The following is a 25,328-nucleotide window of genomic DNA, read 5'->3' as shown; positions in this document are numbered from 1 at the left end:
TTTGTGTGTGTGTGTGTGTGTGTGTGTGTGTGTGTGTGTGTGTGTGTGTGTGTGTGTGTGTGTGTGTGTGTGTGCGGCATGTATGTGTGTAACAGGGGATGATATTTCATTGAATGTCCATTTTCATGCAGCTTTGTGTTTACAAGCATGAATGGAGAATGATGGGGAGATTTCAGGTAAAGACGTCATCATCTCTGTGTGTGTGTGTGTGTGTGTGTGTGTGTGTGTGTGTGTTTTTGTCCTTGGCTGACAGGCTATAAAGTCGTCTGGGTCAGTTGGAGGAACAAAAGTGGAGAGGAACAACAGAAAGCTCTGTCCAACGGCCAAACAACAAGAAAACAGCTGAGAGAAAGAGACAAGACAGTGTGGTGAGTTTCTTCATTATCTGTTTTATTATTATTAATATTATTATTATTTATTTATTTTTAAACCCCATCTTCATTTAAATGAGGCTATATTACAGATGTCTTGCCTGTGTTCTACTTGTTAAAAATAATATTAATTGATTTCGTACTCATACAAAAAAGTGCTTTATAAAAGGCAAATATAAGATAATAACTAAAAAGCAAGAAAGCAAAGATGGAATGATGAAAATGAAAACATTCAAAGAATTAAAACCTTGAGATGAGACATGACAATGTAGGTGTGAATACGTGAACTATAAAATAAATAAAAGAGTAAATACTTATTGCTAAATAAGTCAAACTTAAATGATAAAAAAGAAACATATATGCAAATAACATCATCTTCACAAAGAAGACCCTAAAACAGTTTTTCCTTGTTTAAAATATTAATATTGTCAATCGCGTTACGCAGCGTGTCAGATGTTCGAAATCTTTTCTATTCGATTCACTTTTGTATATTTTTCCATATACTTCTATCTATTATCATTATCTTAAATCTATCATTTTTTGTCGGTTATTAAGTCTATAAAATGTTTAAGCGGTGGGCCTTTGTTTGTTTGAGAAGTGCTTTACAAATAAAGATACATTATTCTCATGATTATTATTGTAGTTGTAGGTCTAATGGTAGAATTTGTAGAATATTTTGGATGATTCATTTCTGCACATAACTTTTAAAACCATTGTTTTGGGGCTTGGCTATGCAAATGAAAGCCAAAGAACTCATGTTATTTCTGCAGCAGTGATAAAAATATATTTTGTGTGTTGCATTAATTTGCTATTGAATCATATTACTCTCAAATTCATTGGGCAAAATCCCTTCACACAAAATAGAGCAAGCAACAATCTCAATAACCTGTCACACATACATTAGATAGATAACAGTTATGGGGTATTGTTGTAAACAGGCATGTGCACTAGAGCTGCAAAGATGAATCGATTAATCAATTAGTTGTCAACTCTTAAATTAATCGGCAACTATTTTGATAATCAATTAGTCGGTTTGAGTAATTTTTTAAGACAAAAGTAAAAATTCTCTGATTCCAGCTTCTTAAATGTGAATATGTTCTAGTTTCTTCTCTCCTCTGTTGCAGTAAAGTGAATATCTTTGAGTTAGGGACAAAACGAGACATTTTGAGGACGTCATCTTGGGCTTTTAGGAAACATTGGTCGACATTTTTCAACATTTTTTTAACATTTTATAAACCAGAATACTAGGGCTGGGAATCATTCAAACATTTTGGCTACCTGTACCGATACCAATACCTTGACTTTGATACCGGTTCCTGAACAGTCAATACTCATTTTATAGAATCCATTTAAACAGAAAGAAATGTCAACATTACGGTAGAAATCTTTTTATTTTATAGACCAAACAACTAATCGAATAATCGAGAAAACAATCAACAGATGAATCGACTATGAAAATAATCGTCAGTTGCAACCCTAACGTGCACACATAGACATGAGCACCTGCCCTTTTCTTCCTTGAGAAAAAGTGCCCTTTCTTTCTGCTTGGCTTAGACCAAAATCTCTGAATTGATCACAACATGAAAAAAGTGTCCAGCCTTACACAGGCTCCTCATCTAATGACAATGTTTTTTCATTATTGGTGCAATGGGGTTTCCTGTAAAATTAACAAAATTGCAGCAATGCCCTTTCTTTTAGTTTAGTGTGAAGATTTCTGTTGAGATTTTTCAACAAGATTTTTGGAAGTGTTATTTATTCCAATAACACCATAACAATTAAAATCCTGTATTTCCACTGGCAAAATAAACCAAACTATGTCCCTCTCCTTGATGCAGTCACTTATGCTAAATATATACTTGAAACTAGTAGCATAGAAAACAGTTTCCTTTGCTGTTTGTGATTATCCTGTTGAACACTAAGAAGCATCTGTGTGTGTGAACTGATTATTTTGTTGAGTACTATTGAGTATTAAATTGAGTATTAAATCTGTTGAACAAACGGTAAGGGAATTGAAATAAATTGGTAAGGTAGTCAGAGTTGTGTTCATATATTTAACATTTGGTTTAAATTTCAAATAACTCATTCTTTATTAACTATTGAGCCCCGTACGCCCAAAATGTCTGTGCACGTCCCGCCAGTGAATACTAAAGAGACCAACGGTCTTTCTGTGAACTGATTATTTTTATAGAAAGAGTATTAAACAATTTCATGAGGGAATTTTCGTATATGCGCCCTGGTTGTTAAAGTTGTCAGATGGATAGATGTCAGGCTCGATGGTGAACAATACAACTTCCTCACAATCTAGAGAGACCAAACTCAAACAGATCGCAGTAATAAAATGTCTGTTTATATGTGTGCCGCTGTCTCTGATTGGCCCGGCAGGAGAATGTGTCCTGCGTGGCTATTGGTCGCCGGTGAGCGATGGTGGGCGCGTGGCCAGAGGAGCTGCCAGCCAGTGCTGGGAACATCCGAGCTGTCAGGAGGTGAACTCTGAGAGCAGCATACTGGTAACACACACACACACACACACACACACACACACACACACACACACACACACACACACACACACGATGATGACGTCTTTACCTGAAATCTCCCCATCATTCATGTTTGTAAAGCTGCATGAAAATGGACATTCAATGAACTATCTTCCCCTGTTACACACAAACATGCGACGAACGTGTTGGAAGTATATTGTTTTAATTTTAATTATTATATTATAAATGTATTTATTTTTCAGCTCCTACTACATGAGCCCCCGTCTCTGTGTAACGTAAGTTTTTCCTGCATGTCTCTACAACGTGTAACGTTAGACAGCCAATCACAGACATTATGAGATCTTGGTAGAGCATGCTGCATGCTGATTGGCTCACTGATGCTGATAGGGATTTACTCCTTAGGTATTGAAATTGGGTAGAATGACAACTATTCTTTTCGATACTCAACCTAACCCTAACCCTTTAGGAGGAATTCAGTTGGTTGCCTAAAAGTATCAAATTCAATATCCAGCCCTAGATATCAGTGTCGAGGAAAAGCCTCCGATAACGCACAAAATAGGCTACTGGTATGGGCATTGGGTTTATGCGACACATCCTATCATGATTCAGCCCAGACGAAAATCTACTAAAAGTAGTTTATTTCTGTTCTTTTTCCTGACAAAACTGGATAATAAAAGAAAGTTCTGTGGCGTCATTGTTTATTTTTGTTCATGTTTCACAAAGAGTTTAACTTTAGCCAGGCCGACAACAACGATAGGAATCATATCGATCCATACAGGGGATAGTGGTACGGCTTGCGGCGATACACAAGTTCAGGTATTGGATTCCGGTATCGGGAAGCAAAAATTATACGCAGGTATACCGCGGTATACCCACTAAAAGACTCCAGGATTTCCATATACCCACTTAAAAATGCCAAATGACACGCAACAACATACTTTCTATTATATTTTTGATATATTTTGCATTGTCACCTCTGTTTTTCTTCTTCGCAAGACTTAATAAAGAGTTATTTCCAACGTAATTTGGTGCATAAAAAGTGTATCCGGATGCAGGAAATGAAGTCTTTGATGCTCAAAATAACCATGGGGGGGGAGGACACCCAGACCTCCCACTATGATATGCCCCCGTCTCCCCAAAAGGCAGATTCTGGCCCATATATATAGGCCAATATATTTATATACAGTACAGTATACCCACTACAATACACTAGACTACACCACTGACTTTATGTACATTTTCCTGATGATACTTACATCATTTTACTTAAGTAACATTTTCAATGCAGGACTATTTCTTGTAACAGAGTATTTTTGACAGTGTGGTATTAGTACTTTACTTAAGTAAAAGGACCTGAAAACTACTTCCACCCCCCTGCAGGAGTTTATCCAGCTCTGTCGCTCCGCCCTCACTGCCGAGGGCCCTGTCATCCCGAGGCGTGCCCACCTCCAGCCTCCCTCCTCCAGACACCGGTCTCTGCCTCCCCTCTCTCTTTTATCCCCCTCCTCCCTCCTTCCTCTCCCTCTCCTCAGGCCAAAACGCTCCTACTCCATGGAGCACCCCACTGCGCGAAGCCCGGTGAGCGCCCGCGGGGCAAAGTCTCCAGCCTCGACGGCGTGGAGGAAGAGGTCCGCCGAGCTGTTCCGAAGAGATGAGGAGGGCGGGAACTCGCCCGGCAAGATGACAGCGACAGAGGAGGAGGGGGAGAGGAAGAGGCAGGGGAGGTGGCGGAAGAGGAGCAGGACCAGCTGCCGGGCAACGTCCACGAGAAGAAAGACGGCACGTACAAGATGAAGCACTTCCGCTGGGGCAGCCCGCCGACCAGCAAGCGCTACGGCGGCTTCATGAAGAGCTGGGACGAGCGCAGCCAGAGGCCGCTGCTCACGCTCTTCAAAAACGTCATCAACAAAAGACGGACGGCAGCAGGAGAGCCGAAGCAGTGAGGGAGGACAGAAGAGAGAGAGAGGGAGGAGACAGACAGAAGAGGAGCACACGGATTGGCCAACAAGTCCTCCAAACTGAATACAAAGTCGTTTATCATTGCCTTCAAAGTATGACCCATGTGAGCGTTTTCAGCTCGATGGTATTTTAAGCCCCCAAAGTCGACTTCAAGGCAGCGCTGCGACTGTCGACTTCAAGGCACCTAACCCTAACCTTAACCCTAACCATTGCCTAATCCTAGTGCCTTCCAGGGAGCGCTGCCTGGAAGACGACGTTGGGGGCTTAAAACAGGCAAACACCACGGCTTTTTCCTCCTCTATCGGCGGAGGCAACCCTGTCTCCTAGAGATTACATTTATATTTTATGCATCAATTATTGTCATTATGATTAATTGGCAGATTATTGCCTTAATTGTTTCCCATTTTTTCCAGAGCCTTAATTGAGCCTAAGGTCTTTTTTTCTGTTCAACTAACTGTCCAAAACCGAAAGATATCCAGTTTGCAATGATTAAAGCAGTGATATTAGCAGTGAAATTAGGTTTAGGCAAAAGAAAGTATTATGGTCAAGTTTATAGGAAAAGATCATAGTTTGAGTTGAGTGAGTCTCACGGTCATGTCCCTAAACCCCTACGGGCCCTCTCAACCAGCTTCTTACTAGGAGTGAAGGGGGGTGGGTCCCCTATATGAAAACACACTTTTCTACTTCTCACTAGTTTGAAGTGGACAGGGTTCAATTGGAAAAAAATAGGTGATGTCATATACATCTTTGCACTAATCACAATTAAGCAGTGGAGTGTTAAACTCAATAAGTAACACCTATGCTACAAGTACAAAAAGTTAATATCTCATGAACGGCTCATCCGATTTTTATGGAATTTGGAGGGTACCATCTAGGGCCACTCCTGAGGCAGTGGGGGTACTGATTGGTCAAAGTGGGTGTGGCCTATGGGACCTACGTTTGGATTCACCACTTATACTAATGAGAGCAACTTTCAATTCATGTCTTTAACTTTGATTGTTGCTTATTTATGAATATACTGTAAAGTTACAAAGGCACACTTCAGATTTGGGCTTTGACTGTGTTGCCAATAAAAAAATAAAAAAAAATGTTTGAGCATGCTCTAATTGCTATGAATTTAGAGTGTAAAATTGTCAGTGAAAGTTTTGCAGATGCACTATCAGCAACGTTTTCTCATTATTTTGGCATAAAATGTAATCCAGGCGCCATTCTGTCACTTTTACAACATATTTTCTGTTATAATAAACTGTATAAAAGTCATTTCTAAGAGACAGGGTTAGAGCAGGGCGGCATTGTTTGTCAGTGTCTTCCAGAAACAGTTGTCATATATGAGTGTTTTCTTACTCTGCCACCTCTAAGGTTGAGGTTTGGTTAGTTTTAGGCAACTACTGTAAAACTCACAAATTTTTAAATGTTTACCGTCAGAAGGAAACAGTATTTTTAATGACCAATACAAAGCTCCATTCTTCTGCCTGTCTGAACTACCTAACCTGAGAGAAAAAGACATAGAGAGATATACAGAGAGAGAAAAGATGAAAGAACTTTTTTTTTCATATTGATTCATGTAAATAACTGTAAATGACAAGAAAACAAAGTTATTTGCAAGCAAAAGACATGAGTGTTGGTTCTTTTTACCATCCATCCATCCATCCTGCAAACCTTTGATGTAAATTCACAGCTAGAATCTCACAGTATCTTACTGTATTAATGTTATACAGCATCCTACTGTAAATGGCAATGCATTCTAGGTGAAAATAATAAGGTTACAGGACTTTCTGTTAATACCAATGCATCTTAGGAAAATAAAGGAAAAGGTGGAAATTACACTGCAGCCAGTATATTACTGTAAATTCAAATAATACAGTAAGAAACGGTAAAATACAAAAAAGAACAGTAACTGTACAGTATGCTTACTGTAAATAAACAGTAGTTTACTGGTGAAGCTGCTGCCAGTTTAAAAAAGTTGTACAGTCTATCTATCTATCTATCTATCTATCTATCTATCTATCTATCTATCTATCTATCTATAATCACTGAGTCTTTTTCTGCTCTGCAGGAGGAAAGAGCCTACATTAGTGACTCTAAAACTGGAAACGTGTGCTACTATAACTATTCCACAAGAGAGCAGCACTGTTACATCTGTAAGGACACTACACAGAGGGACATCCAAAAGGTGCCCATTGTTTTAGTTCTAAGTCTGTCATAAGTGTGTGAAAAAAAACTCTGTCTTTGTGGAGTATAAAAATATTTTTGGGGCTTATTTTGGCCTTTATTTTATAGGACAGCTGCAGACAGGAAAGGGGGGAGAGAGAGGTGGGGGGTGACATTCGCATGCACATGCTGTAAGGTGTTAAGCCAGGGTTGTCAAACTCAACTTCACTAAGGGCCACCATTGAAAATGAGAACCACATCAAGAGCCAGACGTTTGACGTTTGTTGCATTCTTCGTCATTTTTGTTGCTTTCTCCAGCGCTTTTTGTCTCGCATATTTGTTGATATTAAAGCCCTAGGAATGTCAGCAAAAAAGTTCCTTTGACGTCATGGAGCTTAGCAAACCAAGCAAAACAATGACTACATTTTTAAAAGCAGGCTACCACACATCTGACACACAGCCACCTGCTTCACAGCCTGAATATGAAAACTCTCTCCTTCTGGGGGAATTTCTGAGCCCTAAAGTCAGATCATCTGCCAAATTCTGCTTTGAGAGTTGTGCGTAATTGCAGTTTAAAAAAAAAGTTCCCGTCCATTTCGTTTGGCGCACAACTAGATTAAATTTATTGTGAACCTAAATTAATATGCGGGCCACATTAAAACATGCGAGGGGCCGGGTTCAGCCCGCGGGCCTTGAGTTTGACACGTGCAGGTTAATAAGCCACAGTAGATGGGGCGCACGCTCAACCAGGTTATGCCAAGTCTTTGTGGATTTAATGAATCTTTTGTTTTTCAATTAAAGAACAAATCTGGCACAAAATGAACCAAGGGGTTAATAACATGTCTACCGAGTTGACCGTTCTCTGAGATTTGCTTTCATGATCGAATGTGACCAGTTTTAGCGCAAACCTAATTAACCTAATATATATAGATATATATATAAACCTAATTAGCTTATAACGCTAGTTGTCGGAGCATGGGTAAAGTAAAAAAATCGCTCGAACGACGAACAGCGTGCAACCAGTAACATAGCTCAAGCACGGTGTTCATCGTTCGTCTGGTCGTGACTGTTTTCCCAAGATGGCGGGCCTGTATAGCTGAACGCTACTGTCTTTCTAATCTATCTTTTTAATAAACTGTCTGTACACTTACAAAGTTCTCAATGCTTCGGTTTACATGTAGGGACCCTCATTATGCTACCGTGGAAGTGTGGTGATATTTTGAGCCTTGTTAGTGGTGTAGAAATAGAGATTTCTTTTTACTTTACCCGTGCCCTGACGACTAGCGTTATAAGCTAATTAGCGTTTTGCGCTAAAACTGGTCACATTAGATTCGCATGAAAACATATCCCAGAGAACAGTCGACTTGGTACACGTGTTATTGACCCCTAGGTTCATTTTGCGCCAGATTTGTCCTTTAAGACAGCAACATATCACATCAGTTATTTGATGTTTCTTATTATGTTATTTATAGAAGATGGTCCGATATCATTTTTTGCTTCCCGATATCGATTCCGAGCCCTGAACTTGCTTATCGGCTGACACTGAGTACTGATCCGATACCAGTGTGTCATATCTTTTATGTTTTAAAGCAACATTATGTAACTTTTAGCTGCAGCTGTAGTTCCAATGAGACAACCTATAGGGGGACCGAAGCGTGAAAAGTTACATAGTGTTGCTTTAACAGCTGTATACTACTATCCCTGAATGGATTTGATATGTTTGCTTTCATTGTTGTACGGCCTGAGTCAGGATAAACTTTTTGTGAAACATGAACAAACACAAACAACGAATGCCATAGAACAGAGGACCCCCTTAGCTGAAAGAGAGATGATGTAAGGACCCCCTACTATATACACTATTTAAAATATAGTTGCATAATAAACAGAGCCAGATTAATGAAGATTAATGGATATCGTTTATACATCATGTTTTAATGTTAAACATACGTGTGGAAAGCACGGTGGATCCCTTAGCTGAACTGTGTGGCTACCTAGCTACCTTACCTATAGTAAGTGTATCTTCAATGTGTAAATCACATTTTTTCATTTTTATTATTAATAAGTTGAATTCATATTGATGTATATGTTGAAAAAAAACTATTAACTATTAAAAACATGTTTTTTTTGACATAATTTGGCACCCCCCGCCCCCTGTACTAACTCTGAGGACCTCCTAGGGGTCACGGACCCCCTGTTGAAGATCTCTACCGTTGAGCTTTCTTTTAATATCCAATTTGACAGTGAGTTATAATGGAAAAATAACACCAATAAACTACTTTAAAGTAGATTTTCTTCAGGGCTACATTGCGTGGTATTCAGTGGTGTAGTCTACGTGATAAGTAGGTTTACACAGTATACCCACTAAGAAAGCTCCAGGATTTCCATATACCCACTTAAAAATGCCCAATGACATGCAACAACATACTTTCTATTATATTTTTGATATATTTTTAATCATCATCTGTATTTTTATTCATCAAATATGCTAAATAAAAGGTATTTCCACCGTAAATTGGTGCATAAAAGTGTATCCAAATACCTGAAATGAAGACATTGATGCTCAGAACCCCCAAAAAGGTAGATTCTGGCCTATATATATATATATATATATATATATATATATATATATATATATATATATATATATATATATATATAAAGTACAGTATACCCACTACAATACATTAGACTACACCACTGTTGCATTTCTACAAGCAACGCAAAATGAACTTTCAAATTGTGATGAATCTGAGAAAAGAAAAGTTGCACAGTGCAGACTGAGATCAGGATCAGAGTGAAAGCAGTGAGTCAGGTCAGGACTGGGAAACACTCAGTGTCAGATTGGATGAAACTGGTTTTTAAACATTTCACTTCCCTCTCTCGGCTCAGTGACCATGGCAACAGATGTGCATCACTGCTTAACCATGACAACTGACAGGTTTCAATACTAAAGATAAAGATATATAAAAATGGCATTTTGTCACTGTGATGTGTTAACGTTTAATCCGCAACATTACCAGTGATCAGTTTTCAGTTTTTTTTTCACATTTTAGGAAAAATGTCAGGTTTGTTTTTACAGTAGGCCTTTCTTAGGCTACTGAGACAAACCTACAACATAACTGACTTTCTTTACTTGCAAAATTATCTTTTAAATTGACAAAACACCATGTACAGTGCCTTGCGAAAGTATTCGGCCCCCTTGAACGTTTCCACCTTTTGCCACATTTCAGGCCTCAAACATAAAGATATAAAACTGTAATTTTTTGTGAAGAATCAACAACAAGTGGGTCCCAATTATGAAGTGGAACGAAATTCATTGGCTATTTCAAACTTTTTTAACAAATAAAAAACTGAAAAAGTGGGCGTGCAAAATTATTCAGCCCCTTTACTTTCAGTGCAGCAAACTCTCTCCAGAAGTTCAGTGAGGATCTCTGAATGATCCAATGTTGACCTAAATGACTAATGATGATAAATAGAATCCAGCTGTGTGTAATCAAGTCTCCGTATAAATGCACCTGCTCTGTGATAGTCTCAGAGGTCCGTGTAAAGCGCAGAGAGCATCATGAAGAACAAGGAACACACCAGGCAGGTCCGAGATACTGTTGTGGAGAAGTTTAAAGCCGGATTTGGATACAAAAAGATTTCCCAAGCTTTAAACATCCCAAGGAGCACTGTGCAAGCGATAATATTGAAATGGAAGGAGTATCAGACCACTACAAATCTACGGAACACCCGGCCGTCCCTCTAAACTTTCAGCTCATACAATGAGAAGACTGATCAGAGATGCAGCCAAGAGGCCCATGATCACTCTGGATGAACTGCAGAGATCTACAGCTGAGGTGGGAGACTCTGTCCATAGGACAACAATCAGTCGTATACTGCACAAATCTGGCCTTTATGGAAGAGTGGCAAGAAGAAAGCCATTTCTTAAAGATATCCATAAAAAGTGTCGTTTAAAGTTTGCCAAAAGCCACCTGGGAGACACACCAAACGTGGAAGAAGGTGCTGTGGTCAGATGAAACCAAAATCGAACTTTTTGGCAACAATGCAAAAAGCAATATAAAAATAACACCGCTCAACACAACCATCCCCAGTGTCAAACATGGTGGTGGCAGCATCATGGTTTGGGCCTGCTTTTCTTCAGCAGGAACAGGGAAGATGGTTAAAATTGATGGGAAGATGGATGGAGCCAAATACAGGACCATTCTGGAAGAAAACCTGATGGAGTCTGCAAAAGACCTGAGACGACGGAGATTTGTCTTCCAACAAGACAATGATCCAAAACATAAAGCAAAATCTACAATGGAATGGTTCACAAATAAACATATCCAGGTGTTAGAATGGCCAAGTCAAAGTCCAGACCTGAATCCAATCGAGAATCTGTGGAAAGAACTGAAAACTGCTGTTCACAAACGCTCTCCATCCAACCTCACTGAGCTCGAGCTGTTTTGCCAGGAGGAATGGGCAAAAATGTCAGTCTCTCGATGTGCAAAACTGATAGAGACATACCCCAAGCGAATTTACAGCTGTAATCGCAGCAAAAGGTGGCACTACAAAGTATTAACTTAAGGGGGCTGGAATAATTTTGCACGCCAATATTTCAGTTTTTTATTTGTTTAAAAGGTTTGAAATATCCAATAAATTTCGTTCCATTTCATGATTGTGTCCCACTTGTTGTTGATTCTTCACAAAAAATTACAGTTTTATATCTTTATGTTTGAAGCCTGAAATGTGGCAAAAGGTCGAAAAGTTCAAGGGGGCCGAATACTTTCGCAAGGCACTGTATGTGTAATCCATGGTTTAATTCAAACAGGATCAAAAAAGATAAAAGAAAAATGTTTTTTGTTTCTCCCCATTCACAACCGTATGCTACATGTTTGTTTTCTGAAATAAGGGCCCATGGGGACACAACCCTCGCAAAATGACTTTCACTATCAGAATTTGATCTATATTGTCCGATAACATTTGAAAAGTCTAGAAGAGCTCTGCTGCTGCTTCACAGGTAAAGTCCAGAGAATCAAACTCCTCTCCTCTATCAACATCCGTCCCTCTGAAATGAAGCCGACTAAACTGTGAAGCTGCTTTATGTTTTTGTCTCTGTATCCTCAGAGTACAGAGGCCTGAGGCCTGTACTACAAAGCAAGATCAACATGGCCTGGATTTCTTTCAGTAATCCGTCTTCACCTAACCTAACAACCGTGGTCCCGAATAACCTGTACTACGACGCTGGTTATCAACTAGTTCAATCAAGCCAGGTTTGTCCAATCTAGAGACGCGCGCGTTCACATAAAAGGGGCGGCGATCACGCCGTATCCACTCGCAAACATGGACAAAACTAGAGCTGCATATTTTACTCAGGAGGAACAGACAATAATTCTACAGACTTATCAGGAATTTAAACACATAATACAGGCTAAAAGCAACACAGTCGCTGCTGCCAAAGCAAGGAGGGAAAGCTGGCAGAAAATAGCAGACGCTGTAAATGCGTGAGTTACATGACTTATTGATATAACTGTCACAGGAGAAAGATGTGACCATAATTACACTTGTCCATTCCATAACGTTTAACTTGTGTTGCTGTATTATTTTAGTTGCAACCCTGGCAGTGGCAGCAAATAAAAATTAAATATAAAAACATACTTCAAACCGGTAAGTAGCAGTAGCAATACTTGCGCATAAAGTGACTCAGCTTGGAACAGTGAGCTCTGCTCTGGGAGGCTCCGTCTCCATCAGCTGTAGGACCAGTGAGAAGGTTTATTCTGAACGCACCTACCACTTTTTAGCCTGGTACCAACAGAGAGACAGAGAAACTCCTAGAGTGCTCATTTACTCTGCTACTTTTTGACAATCAGGGATTCCAGGTCGTTTTACAGGCAGTGGATCAAACTCTGACTTCATTCTGTCCATCAGTGGAGTACAGACTGAAGATGCAGCAGTTTACTACTGTCAGAATCATCATGAAATCAAGAGTCAGTGTGTGTTCACACAGTGTAAAAGCGTCGTAATTTTAAGCCAAATTAAAGGGTTAACTGTGATGTACAGTGCAGAGTAGAGAACTAAATCAGACGGGAGAGGAGCAAAGCTGCAGCAGAGTGGAGAGTCAGCCAGAGAGAGGGCTGCACTGCATCCAGACTTAAATAACCTCCTGCAACTGGGAATATCCTCAGCTGTTCCCAGTTGCTCTAACCATCACCTGCAGAGAGAGCACAGACAGCTGAATCACACAGCTAACTCAAGATGACACCATCCATTCAAATCACATTAGAATCTCATGTTCTTATCGGATTCATGCGAAAGAATCAACAGGAGCCAAAAAGTATAATTTCAATTATTTGATAGGTTTAAACCACAAAGTATGATAACACATGAACACTAAAACTGTAAATATGATTTGATTACTTCATATCTAACCAGATTTCATAGAAACTCAAACATACTCATAGTTGAAATACATTACAAAATGGAATTTCATTCATGTTGTAAAGTTACTAATCACATCTATCACATATTTTAGTCATTGTGTTTTGTATTTTTTAGCGAACAAATGTATTTTATGATTGAAACCAAGCATGATTCATGGAGTGTGTAAATCAGAGATGTTTAAATTATTTCCTTTTCTCATCTCTTTATTTGTCTTCGTGGCTCTTCAGCAGAAACACAATGAAAATATTTCCAGAGTTTCAACTGAAGATCATAGTCATTTTATTTCTCTATATGCTGATGATATTGTGCTTTTTATTTCAGATTTAGCAAATATTGTTCAGACTTTTGTATTTTTTTCTAATAATATTGACAATTTTTAGAGAAACTTAAAGCATTTCCAATATAATAGTCCTTACTTTAAACACACTTGATGATGTATCATTGAAATGCTCTGACCATGAGTTTTGTTCCAAAGGTTTATTATTACAGACATTGTTTTATATAATCCTAAACTGTGTTTAGACAGTCATCATTGGAGAGCTTACAACATTTTTGTTAGATCAGTTACTCCTCAGGAATTCAAAAAGTCACTTACTCACTTAAGAAAAGATGTAAAGAGACACTTTGATAATAACAAACAACTGATTTGATGAACACATCTTTATTGTCTTTAAACACTGAAATAATATAGAAAGATTGCAACAAGCTGGTAAATATCGCTATTGAAAGATATACAATTAAAAACAGAGATAATTGCAGAGCACAGACTGAGACTTTCAGAGTGAAACCAGTAGCAGAGTTCCAGTGAGACAGGTCAGGACTAAGAACACTGATTTCTCCTCAGTGTCTCTGAGAGCGGAATCTGGGAGCCCTGGGTGGCCTCACAGGTCACAGAGCCCACCTTCTCCAACTGGTCTGCAGGGATCCTCAGGGTGCTGCTCCAGCTGTAGTGGCCATCATTCTCCAGCACCCCTGGGCTCCTGCTCTCCTCCCAGCTGCTGCTGCTGCTGCTGCCGTCGTCCACCTTCCAGGCCAGACTCCAGTCTGAGGGGAAGCCCTTGTTGGCCAGGCACATAAGCGTGGCATTCCCCTACAGCAGCTCCACACTGGAGGGGGGCAGCACTGTCAAGGTGGGACGGACATCACCTAGGAGACACCAATCAGATTAGAGGACAGGGACCACACAGCTGTCAATCAACCAGCAGACACTTGGACACCTTTACTGTGTGAGAGTTGGTTTTCTCCTTTAAGGAGTTTCTGTCAGATGGTTTTTCTGCTCCACCAGTCACTCACTCACACATTGTTTCACTTCCCTTTAAGAAGCCTCTCATGCAAATCAGCACAGAGAGCTGATATATATATATATATATATATATATATATATATATATATATATATATATATATATATATATATATATTTCTGGTTAGCAGCCTTGCAGCAGAATTCTAGACTAGTTGTAAACGGTCCTGGGACGATTTGCTGAGACAGGTGAAAATAGAGTTGCAGTAATCAAGCCGAGATGATATAAAAGCATGAATGATCATCTCAAGCTCAGAATGTGAGACAGCTCCTCTAATTTTGGCAATGTTTCTTAATTGAAAGAAACAAGTGTGGTTCAGAGATTTAATATGTTGATCCAAGTACATGTTATTAACAAATATTATACCAAGATTTTTCAGTTTGGACTGAACAGCTGAGGACAAGGAGCCCAGCAGCTGACTAATCTTGGAAGCTATAGTGTCCGGAGCAACAATAAGGACTTCGGTCTTATTTTCATTGAGCTGTAGAAAGTTGTTTGCGAGCCAATCCTTGATCAAATTGAAACATCTAAGCAATTTCAACACTTTGTCAGTGTCTTCTGGCTCAAAAGAGACATACAGCTGGATGTCATCTGCATATAAGTGATAGGAAATATCTCCAACTTGGCTAATTATATGTCCCAGGGGGAGCATGTACAATGCAAATAAAAGTGGACCTAACATAGAACCTTGCGGCATCCCACAGGAATAAATATAATATAATAAATCGTTGGACACTAAGAAGAGCGGTTTCAGTTGAGTGTTTCTGACGGAAACCAGATTGAAATTTGTCTAAAATGTTCTGTGCATTCAGGACAGCAGTGAGCTGTTTAGCAACAACTTTTTCTAAAATTTTGGAGATAAAAGGCATTTTCGAAATGTGCCTATAATTTTCCTGGAGTGATGTATCCAGGTTGGTTTTCTTTAAAGACAGAAGACTTTGATTAGATTGACTTTATTGCCCACCTAAGTGGACATTTGTGTTTGCCTTCTCCCAAAGTACAGCAAAGGTAAATACAATGCACATAACACAGCACACCATTAAAAACATACAGAATACAATATACAATAGTGTAAACGGGCAGGTAGCAGCAGAAATGTTCTATAAACAATACAAGAAATCAAATCTTATAAAATAACAAGTGTTCCCTGATGCAGTCATGCTGTGTTCAATGGCTGTATGGCATAGGAAATATTTTACTTTTTATATGTTACAGCAAGTCCCTGGGACCCTAAATCTAACATTTACTATACTCTGATAAAGTGATTGATCCATTGATGAACAGCATCATCAGAGTAATCCAAGTCCCTGTTGGAGTCAGTCAGAGCATTTCCATAGAGAGCCACTTTGCATCAGCAGCACCATGCTCCAGTGCTCTGGGAGAGTTTATAGTCCTGAGAGTTGAACACTGGATGACTGACAGCTGTCCTTCATGACAACAGAAGACACAGAAATCCTCCTCATCAAAAACATGACTTTGATCTCCGTCCTCATCTGGACTCTCCTCTGCTGCTGCTTCACAGGTAAAGTCCAGAGAATCAAACTCCTCTCCTCTATCAACATCCGTCCCTCTGAAATGAAGCCGACTAAACCGTGACGCTGCTTTATGTTTTTGTCTCTGTATCCTCAGAGTCCAGAGGCCAGGTCACAGTGACTCAGCCTGGAGCAGTGAGCTCTGCTCTGGGAGGCTCCGTCTCCATCAGCTGTAGGACCAGTCAGGATGTTTATGTTCTTCTCGACACCTACCACTATTTAGCCTGGTACCAACAGAGAGATGGAGAAACTCCTAAACTGCTCATTTACGATGCCACTGAGCAACAATCAGGGATTCCAGATCGTTTTACAGGCAGTGGATCAGACTCTGACTTCACTCTGACCATCAGTGGAGTCCAGACTGAAGATGCAGCAGTTTACTACTGTCAGAGTGTTCATGAAATCAACAGTCAGCTTGTGTTCACACAGTGAAAAAGCGTCGTACAAAAACCTCCCTCAGTCAGACTGAACAGAAACTGAACTGACTGCTGCAGCTGGAAGCTACTGCAGAGACTGATACACTTCACTGAGGACACACACACACACACACACACTTTTATATTTACATTTACACACTTCTACACACATTTTACAACAAAAGGGAGACCCTATGATCAAGTTTTTACAAAAGATATTCATTGAAACAAATTAACCTAAATTAAAGGGTTAACTTAAGTAATTAAAGTATGGGCTGTGGATATCAGTAAAGTCAGTTTGTGTGATGTGTATGAGTGGAAAATATGTGCATGTGGGCAGAGTAGAGAACTAAAGCAGACGGGAGAGGAGCAAAGCTGCAGCAGAGTGGAGAGTCAGCCAGAGAGAGGGCTGCACTGCATCCAGACTTAAATAACCTCCTGCTACTGGGAACATCCTCAGCTGTTCCCAGTTGCTCTAACCCAAACATGACAATCCTGCATTAATATTAATATTATGAATAATTATCAAAAAACAAAACAAAGACCATATTACCAAACAGGAAAAAAAAGAAAACCACAAGTCACTGGATCAGATTACTACCAGACTTTTCAATATCCTCTCCATATGAATATGTAAATATGTAGGTCCATCAGAGATGTTCACAAGTCCAAGTCGAATGAGCTCAAGTCCATGTCAAGTCTCAAGTCTTTTCGAATGAGTCCAAGTCAAATCGCAAGTCTCTGGCCATCTGATCTGTCCCTAACACTGGATTGTTAAATCTTATGAATTCAAAGCGTGTCCTGCATGTCACGATTCACTAGGACAGGAACCCAAAAGCAAACGAGGACAAGGTGAACAGAATGAGCAAAAAGGGGAGTCTTTAATAGGCTTTGTATGTGGAAGCAGAGGAGTCCAGCAAGTGAGGCAGTGGTGGAAGTGGGTCGGCTGACAGGTACACGCAGGTCCAATAATGATGGTGAAGTAGACAGCCCAGCAGAGGTGGAGAGGATTTCCCAGGTCGCCAAACTGCAGGCAGAGGAACAGGCAGATTAGCAACGGCACAACTTCCCAAACAAAACAGCAGAACAGACTTCTCAAACTTAGTAACTGATACTCACGCAAACGTACTGGTGAGGCTAACAATCCAGCAGAGAATGGATGTCAGTTCATGGCTTAAATGGTGGAGAGGTGATGATCAGGGCCAGGTGTGCAGATTACAGATGAGACACAGCTGTGGGTGGTTGCAGATCCTCCAGCCTTAAGCCTTAAACAGAATTAATGAACATTAAAGTTCAAGACGGCAACATGATTTTTATTAACCTGTTTGAAGTCATTTTAATTAATATTCTCATCCTCGCTCTTCCCTTGAAGGAGCTGAATATGTTAAGCTGCATATAAGAGACAATCTGGAGAAAAAAGTAAAATAATGTTGAAGTTTATTGATCTCGAGGAACTTTTAGCTTTGTGTTTAAATCCAGAATGTTTATTGCAGTTGGTTGTAATGACTTGTTCCTCTGTGTCACACAGAGCCGGCCCAGCCACTAAGCGACCTTTGCAATTGCAAAGGGCCCCGTGGCCAGCAGAGGGCCCCCTAGAGTCACTGCTAGCTAGTTGGCGTTCTAAATCATCCCGCTGCTGCGCGATCGCTGTCTGCACCCCGTCGTGACATATACTGTTGAAAAGCTGTCAGTACCCGATCCGTTCTGCGCATGTTCAAGATGACACGTATGCCATGACGTATGCGCAGATGATAACACTGTTTTACGACCTGCCCAATCTGTTCCACGCTAGCCTCCACCGGGATAGCTAACAGCTAATTCGGCTAACCGCTAGCCGACAGCCTTCAGTCTAAAATAACGCATGCGCAGAACGGATCGTGCAGGCAGAACGGACAACTAGATTCAGTCTAAAATAACGTTAAGTCAAATATATGGGAAAAGCAGGCTACAGCTAAATTAAGACTTTACAGTAATAACAATAAAGACAAGTATTGAGTGATTGTATTTTAAATGAGCACAAGTAGAACTGACGTAACAGCTGTTATATATGTTAACGTTTATTTTCAAGTTTTATTTTGAGGGTCTTTTAAAGTTTACATGCTGTCTCAGCTAGCGGTTAGCCGAATTAGCTGTTAGCTAAACTAACGTTAGCTTCCCGGTGGAGGCTAACGGCAGACCGCTTTAATCACCTAGCGGTCCGCCGAATTAGCTATTAGCTAAACTAACGTTAGCTGGAGGCTAGCATGCGAACAGATTGGGTAGTGTTGTAAATCCTCGTACCACAGCGCATGCGTGAACATCTTGCGCATGCGCAGAACGGATTGTGCAGGTGGAACGGATCGGGTACTGACACTCTCTCTCTCCTCTACAATGCTGTCGGATCCAAATATGGTCATTTCCTTTTCATCAGCAACCAATCGTGAAAGTAAAAGGGGGATTTAACTCAAAATGCACAATCTCACTGGCTGATGACAATTTCTGACAACGTGATTCGTTCAGAATCGTCACGTGACGTGCTGTGACATTTCCGCGGTAGTTCAGAATGTCGAAAGAAGTGCGTCGAAAACGGTCGAAAATCACCTCAGAGAAGACGAAAACATTTGTTATCAGCAAGAAGACACAGGGGATTACACACTAAGACAGCAGATGATGAAATGCCTTCACATAGTACGTCGATGTGTAAACTGTCGTTCAGAAAACAGGAGATTTCAGACAGCAGAGGTAATCAGACCCTCTCTCTCTCAACGCAGTTTACAGAAAGTCACAAAGCCTACATGTCATGTGTCACATATATACTACACTGTACTGATCACGATACAACACACTATATTACAAAACAATTACATTACACAACAGTTAAAATTGTTGTATAATATAATTACTATATATTATACAATATATATAAACAAATTGTAATTTTAGGATCCTAAGTGGTTGTGAGTCCCTCAGGCTGTGGCAGACAGATCCATATTTAGCTGTCAGTGGAGCTGCTGTTCCCTCTCCTAGGAGAACTACCAGCTTCTTTTCTGGGGTTAACTTTGGGAAGTTTTATTTTTTTGGCAATTTTTCCAAGGTGAAATTATCTTAGTGAAGATTTTTCCCAGTGGAGGAGGAAATGCGTCTCTGTCTGACCTAGTTGGGTCAAATAACAACTTAGTCTACTTTGTTTGCTTTCTCCAATGTTCTAAATATTGGTCTTTTGAATGATTCATAATTAGTTTAGTTCTGTTGTGTTGTTATGAACCAGTGCTGATGAGAGCCTGGTTAGTTAGCTTCACCATCGGCTGACTGAGGGGACTGTTTTGTGGGGAAAGTAAGCTTGAGGCAGCAGCAAGTATGGCCATCTCCACCTTCAATGAAGGTGCCTCTGCCATGCTTTCTGTTCTGGAGTTGTGGCTTCAGAGCACAGTTGTGATGGTCAATTCAATGAGAGAAACTGTAATACACAGGATCTCGAAAGCTGAGGCTGTCACAACTGCCAGTTATATATTATTATTGTTACTATTGATCTTGTTTGTGGTGTTTTAGATGTTATTGTTTTGTTTATTTGAAAAATTCTAACATTTGAATGTTCTATTTATTATTTTATATAATATTTTATTTAAATGTTATTCTATTTATTCTATTTAATTTAAATTATATATATGCGTGTGCCTCTTAAACTGTTGTCAGTTAAACATTTATATTTGGTCAGTGAAAATCACTTTATCTGTATTTTTATTCAGCAAGTTCATCAGTGTGTGTTCAATCTTGAACTGCCACTCAGCTCAGTGGTATCATCATTTTTTCTGTTAGACATCAAACATAGTAGATATAATAATTAAATTGTACCGTATAGTTATTAGGTAGTCATTGCCTTTCTTTAGGCCTTACTTAAAATGGTCAAAGGGGCCTCCAACCAAATTTTGCATAGGGCCCCCAAAGGTCTAGGGCCGGCTCTGGTGTCCCACATTGTTCATGTTTGTCAGGGCTTGTTTGAGGGAAACAGATGTTCTGCATTAGGGCTGATTACTGAAATGTCTACATACTCAAACAAGTCTCCCTCAGTCAGACTGAACAGAAACTGAACTGACTGCTGCAGCTGGAAGCTACTGCAGAGACACCCACCCACACACACACACACCCACACACACACACCCACACACACACACACACACACACACACACACACACACACACACACACACACACACACACACACACACACACACACACACACACACATCATTCATTTGATAGTAAAGACTACAGAGTTCACTTTCTGTGTTGATAATCACAAGTTAAAATCCACATCACTACAGTTGTATTTACAAAGATTGAGTAGCCAATAGAAACAGAGGAGATCTTGTACCTCCAGGATTTCTTTCATTGTAAATTGAACTCCTGGTTTCTTCCATCAAGAAATGCATCATCTCGTCATCTCAGACTTCTCATCTCAGAGTCACACGTCGTCAAATCAGCAGCAGGTTTTCTTGCTCCACTCACTCCTCTTTTACATGTACAGAAAAGTTAAATCCACAGTTTGGAGTTCATGAAAATATTTTACTTCAGTAAATGTTCTTACCAAGAGAAATAAAAGACACAAGCATTCAAACACTTCAGAACTACAGAACATATATTCTGACCTGCTCATATATGTGGAGCCGTGCAGATAATTTTGTTTTTATGTACCGACACTTATGCAGATTTTAAATCAACTTCCTTTGTAGAAATAATGTCCTGGTTACTTTGGAAACTCCACAGACTTCACTATCAACAGTTTTTACCGGAACTACTTTCTATCAAAGAAATAGACCATATCAAACCCACTGTGATGTGGCAGTTATGGACATTGCCACTTCACAAAAAATATAAAGGTTTACATTCAGAATAAGTCAAAGGTTTTCTATAAGACATGACATCACATGTTATAATAAGAGTTGTTTTAAAGTCTTTGTGACAAAGAGTGAGAAAGGCCATTAATCATCTGAAACAGAATTAATAAACATTAAAGTTCAAGACGGCAACATGATTTTTATTATCCTGTTTGAATTCACTTTAATGAATATTCTCATCATCTCTCTACCCTGTAGATTTGAAGGAATTGAATATGTTAAGCTGCATGAAAGAGACAATCTGGCAAAACAAATGTTCTGCATTAGGGCTGATAACTGAAATGTCGACATACTCAAACAAGTGTTCTCTCATTCTCTGTCAACCCTGAAAAAAAGATTTTACATCAATAAAACAAGTGCACAGATCCTTGTTGGTAGAATCTGTTGTTTTGTATTTTAATTTCTACATTTCACACCAGTAATTGTGTGTATGGATCTCAAATGTCTCTAATTGTCTCTAAAAGTAGACTGGGGGCCAGAGCCTTCAGCTATCAGGCTCCACTCCTGTGGAACCAGCTCCCAATTTGGGTTTGAGGGGCAGACACCGTCACCACATTTAAGAGTAAACTGAAAACCCTCCTCTTTGATAAAGCTTATAGTTAAGGAGTGAGGAGTTGCAGCGTCCGCCTAACCCGGCCCACCTGCTTCTTTTCGTAGTCATCAGATTTATTTATCATATAATCAATAATATAGCAAGAGTAGAGGGAGGCAGGCCAGTACAGCCTGATCCGGCAGGGGAGAGTTCAAGCCCGATCCGGCACCTCTCTCTAAGCTAACCTGCCTCTCTTAGCTATACTATTATAATTCTAGACTGCCGGGGAAGTTCCTTCCTTCCTATGACACACTGAGCTGCTCTCTCATCTCTGTTTTCACTTGTTTCCTTTTGTATGCATCCTGTCCCAGAAATGCTTGTTACTAACCTAGCTCTGAGGAGTTTACTCCGCGGAGTCCTTATGTTTCTTCTTCGCAGAGCTTAGCTCTGCAATTCCCTGCAATTCCCAGCCGCGTCCTGCTGGCGTCCTGCTGCATCCACCCATGCTCTGCAGCGCCACGTTACATCCCACAACGCCCTGCTGTGATGTTCATACGCACCGAGTAGTCAGGATCCGGTATTGGAGACTGCTCTACTCAGTATGACACGATGTGCCCTGCTATAACATGAACTTCCACGATGACCTTCGAAGTCACTGTTCCATTATCTTTATTATGACTATTATTTGCCACTGTTCATCACACCCCCAACCGGCCTCGTCAGACACCGCCTACCAAGAGTCTGGGTCTGCCGAGGTTTCTTCCTAAAAGGGAGTTTTTCCTCACCACTGTCGCAACAGCCACTGATAATGCTTGCTCTTGAGGGAATTACTGTAATTGTTGGGGTTTTCATAGAGGGGAATTCATAGAGTGTGGTCTAGACCTACTCTATCTGTAAAGTGTCTCGAGATAACTCTTGTTATGATTTGATACTATAAATAAAACTGAATTGAAATGAGAACACAAATGCACATTGGCTGTGTTATGAAGACTATGCAGTTTAATAGGTTTTAGTAATTCAACAGAATCAACTTCACCCAAATTGCCAATGTAAACCAATCCACTTTCTCAGTTTCTTTATGCATTATATCATGAATAATCTATAAAGTCAGTGTTCTCAGCACTGAAGAGGAAACCCCCTGTCCCTGTTGGAGTCAGTCAGAGCATTTCCATAGAGAGCCACTTTGCATCAGCAGCACCATGCTCCAGTGCTCTGGGAGAGTTTATAGTCCTGAGAGTTGAACACTGGATGACTGACAGCTGTCCTTCATCACAACAGAAGACACAGAAATCCTCCTCATCAAAAACATGACTTTGATCTCCGTCCTCATCTGGACTCTCCTCTGCTGCTGCTTCACAGGTAAAGTCCAGAGAATCAAACTCCTCTCCTCTATCAACATCCGTCCCTCTGAAATGAAGCCGACTAAACCGTGACGCTGCTTTATGTTTTTGTCTCTGTATCCTCAGAGTCCAGAGGCCAGGTCACAGTGACTCAGCCTGGAGCAGTGAGCTCTGCTCTGGGAGGCTCCGTCTCCATCAGCTGTAGGACCAGTCAGGCTGTTTATAATTCAGACTTTTTGGCGTGGTACCAACAGAAGGATGGAGAAACTCCTAAACTGCTAATCTACAGGTCAACATCTCGACAATCAGGGATTCCAGATCGTTTTTCAGGCAGTGGATCAAACTCTGACTTCACTCTGACCATCAGTGGAGTCCAGACTGAAGATGCAGCAGTTTACTACTGTCAGAGTGTTCACTATCCCAACAGTCAGTGGGTGTTCACACAGTGAAAAAGCGTCGTACAAAAACCTCCCTCCGTCAGACTGAACAGAAACTGAACTGACTGCTGCAGCTGGAAGCTACTGCAGAGACTGATACACTTCACTGAGGACACACACACACACACACACACACACACACACAGTTATGACCTGATTCAAGTGGCCACAACAAAAGGGAGACACACTATCATAAAGTTTCACAAAATATAGTTATTTAAAGAAATTAAACCAAATTAAAGGGTTAACTTTAACTAATGTATGGGCTGTGGATATTAGTAAAGCCTGTATTATGTGATGTGCATGAGTGGAAAATATGTGTGTGCAGGTGTTGTAAAGGCTGATAGGAGCAGAGTAGAGAACTAAAGCAGACGGGAGAGGAGCAAAGCTGCAGCAGAGTGGAGAGTCAGCCAGAGAGAGGGCTGCACTGCATCCAGACTTAAATAACCTCCTGCTACTGGGAACATCCTCAGCTGTTCCCAGTTGCTCTAACCATCACCTGCAGAGAGAGCACAGACAGCTGAATCACACAGCTAACTCAAGATGACACCATCCATTCATATCACATTAGAATCTCATGTTCTTATCGGATTCTTGCCAAAGAATCAACAGGAGCCAATTTGGAACTCATAAAAATAATAAAAAAGAAATCTTATAACTGCATCTATATAAAGTATATGCCAAAACACAATTTCTGCTACAAGCAAATAAAAATAAAAAATACATTGAGATCATTCTTGACTCTGGAAACAGCAAAACAATCTATTAACAACGTCCATCCAGTAGCTGTTCAGCTTTCAATCATACCACATGATCTTCAGAGGTGGGACCAAGTCACTAGCCTCGTTTAAGATGGACTGCGCATCGCCTGTAAAGTGGACGAGAGCAGGCCGGAGCAGCTGGGGGCGGTGACAAAATTACGCTGTCAAGTCGGACAGTTTCCAGCCGTTTCCAGTAGCCTTCAGGGTGAACAGGAAGTGACAGAAACACCGTGGTCGTTTCGATTTAATAAAATGTTATCAGACACATATATCAGCTCCTACACAGGCTCCAGTTGTTTTTATTATGACAGAGTAGCTGTCAGAATGCTCTACGCGATCTATTTGCTGATTTTAATTAAACAACACACTGTAAATGATCTGTAACCTGAACAGATTTAGTCTCTCTGACTTCTAAACATAACTATCAGCCTCACAACAGGTGTTCTGTACAGGATAAGCCTTTAAATCAGACAAATAGCAGTTAAAATCCATCCAAATCAAAATCAATAAAAGTGTGTATAAAACGCATCATGTTGAGTCGATTCTGAACCAATCAGCTGTTAGATCAGCTGAGAAGCCGGGCGTTCCCAGCATGCCCTGGGTCCGCGGTCTTGCAGTTGGTGAAAAGCAACTGCGCTGCCTGCGTCTCAGAACTCGCGCCACCTTGATCTCGTGAGATTATCGTTGCCACGTGTGCATGACGTCAGAGCAAGTCGGGATCAAGTCGG

The 25,328-nt window shown here is 40.3% G+C and overlaps 1 long non-coding RNA gene, 1 pseudogene and 2 gene segments (V, D, J or C); 3 read left to right on the top strand and 1 right to left on the bottom strand.

Moving 5' to 3' along the window:
• Nucleotides 1-290: 290 nt before the first annotated feature.
• Nucleotides 291-4,894, top strand: LOC120570926 (annotated as a pseudogene).
• An 11,284-nt stretch (nucleotides 4,895-16,178) lies between these two features.
• LOC120571956 lies at nucleotides 16,179-16,741 on the top strand. The segment is given in 2 exon segments: nucleotides 16,179-16,230; nucleotides 16,338-16,741. Coding segments are annotated over 2 exon segments (387 nt in total).
• A 773-nt stretch (nucleotides 16,742-17,514) lies between these two features.
• LOC120571960 lies at nucleotides 17,515-17,912 on the bottom strand. Its single transcript, XR_005641326.1, has 2 exons — nucleotides 17,776-17,912; nucleotides 17,515-17,683 (listed from the first exon to the last, which is right to left on the bottom strand). It is a non-coding gene; the product is annotated as an uncharacterized LOC120571960 (long non-coding RNA).
• A 5,457-nt stretch (nucleotides 17,913-23,369) lies between these two features.
• Nucleotides 23,370-23,851, top strand: LOC120571957. The segment is given in 2 exon segments: nucleotides 23,370-23,421; nucleotides 23,529-23,851. Coding segments are annotated over 2 exon segments (375 nt in total).
• Nucleotides 23,852-25,328: the final 1,477 nt, after the last annotated feature.

This window comes from Perca fluviatilis, chromosome 13 (genome assembly GCF_010015445.1).
Source record: "Perca fluviatilis chromosome 13, GENO_Pfluv_1.0, whole genome shotgun sequence".
Lineage (NCBI taxonomy): Eukaryota > Metazoa > Chordata > Actinopteri > Perciformes > Percidae > Perca > Perca fluviatilis.
The sequence above is the reverse complement of the archived record's forward strand: the minus strand, read 5'-3'. Positions and strand labels throughout refer to the sequence as shown.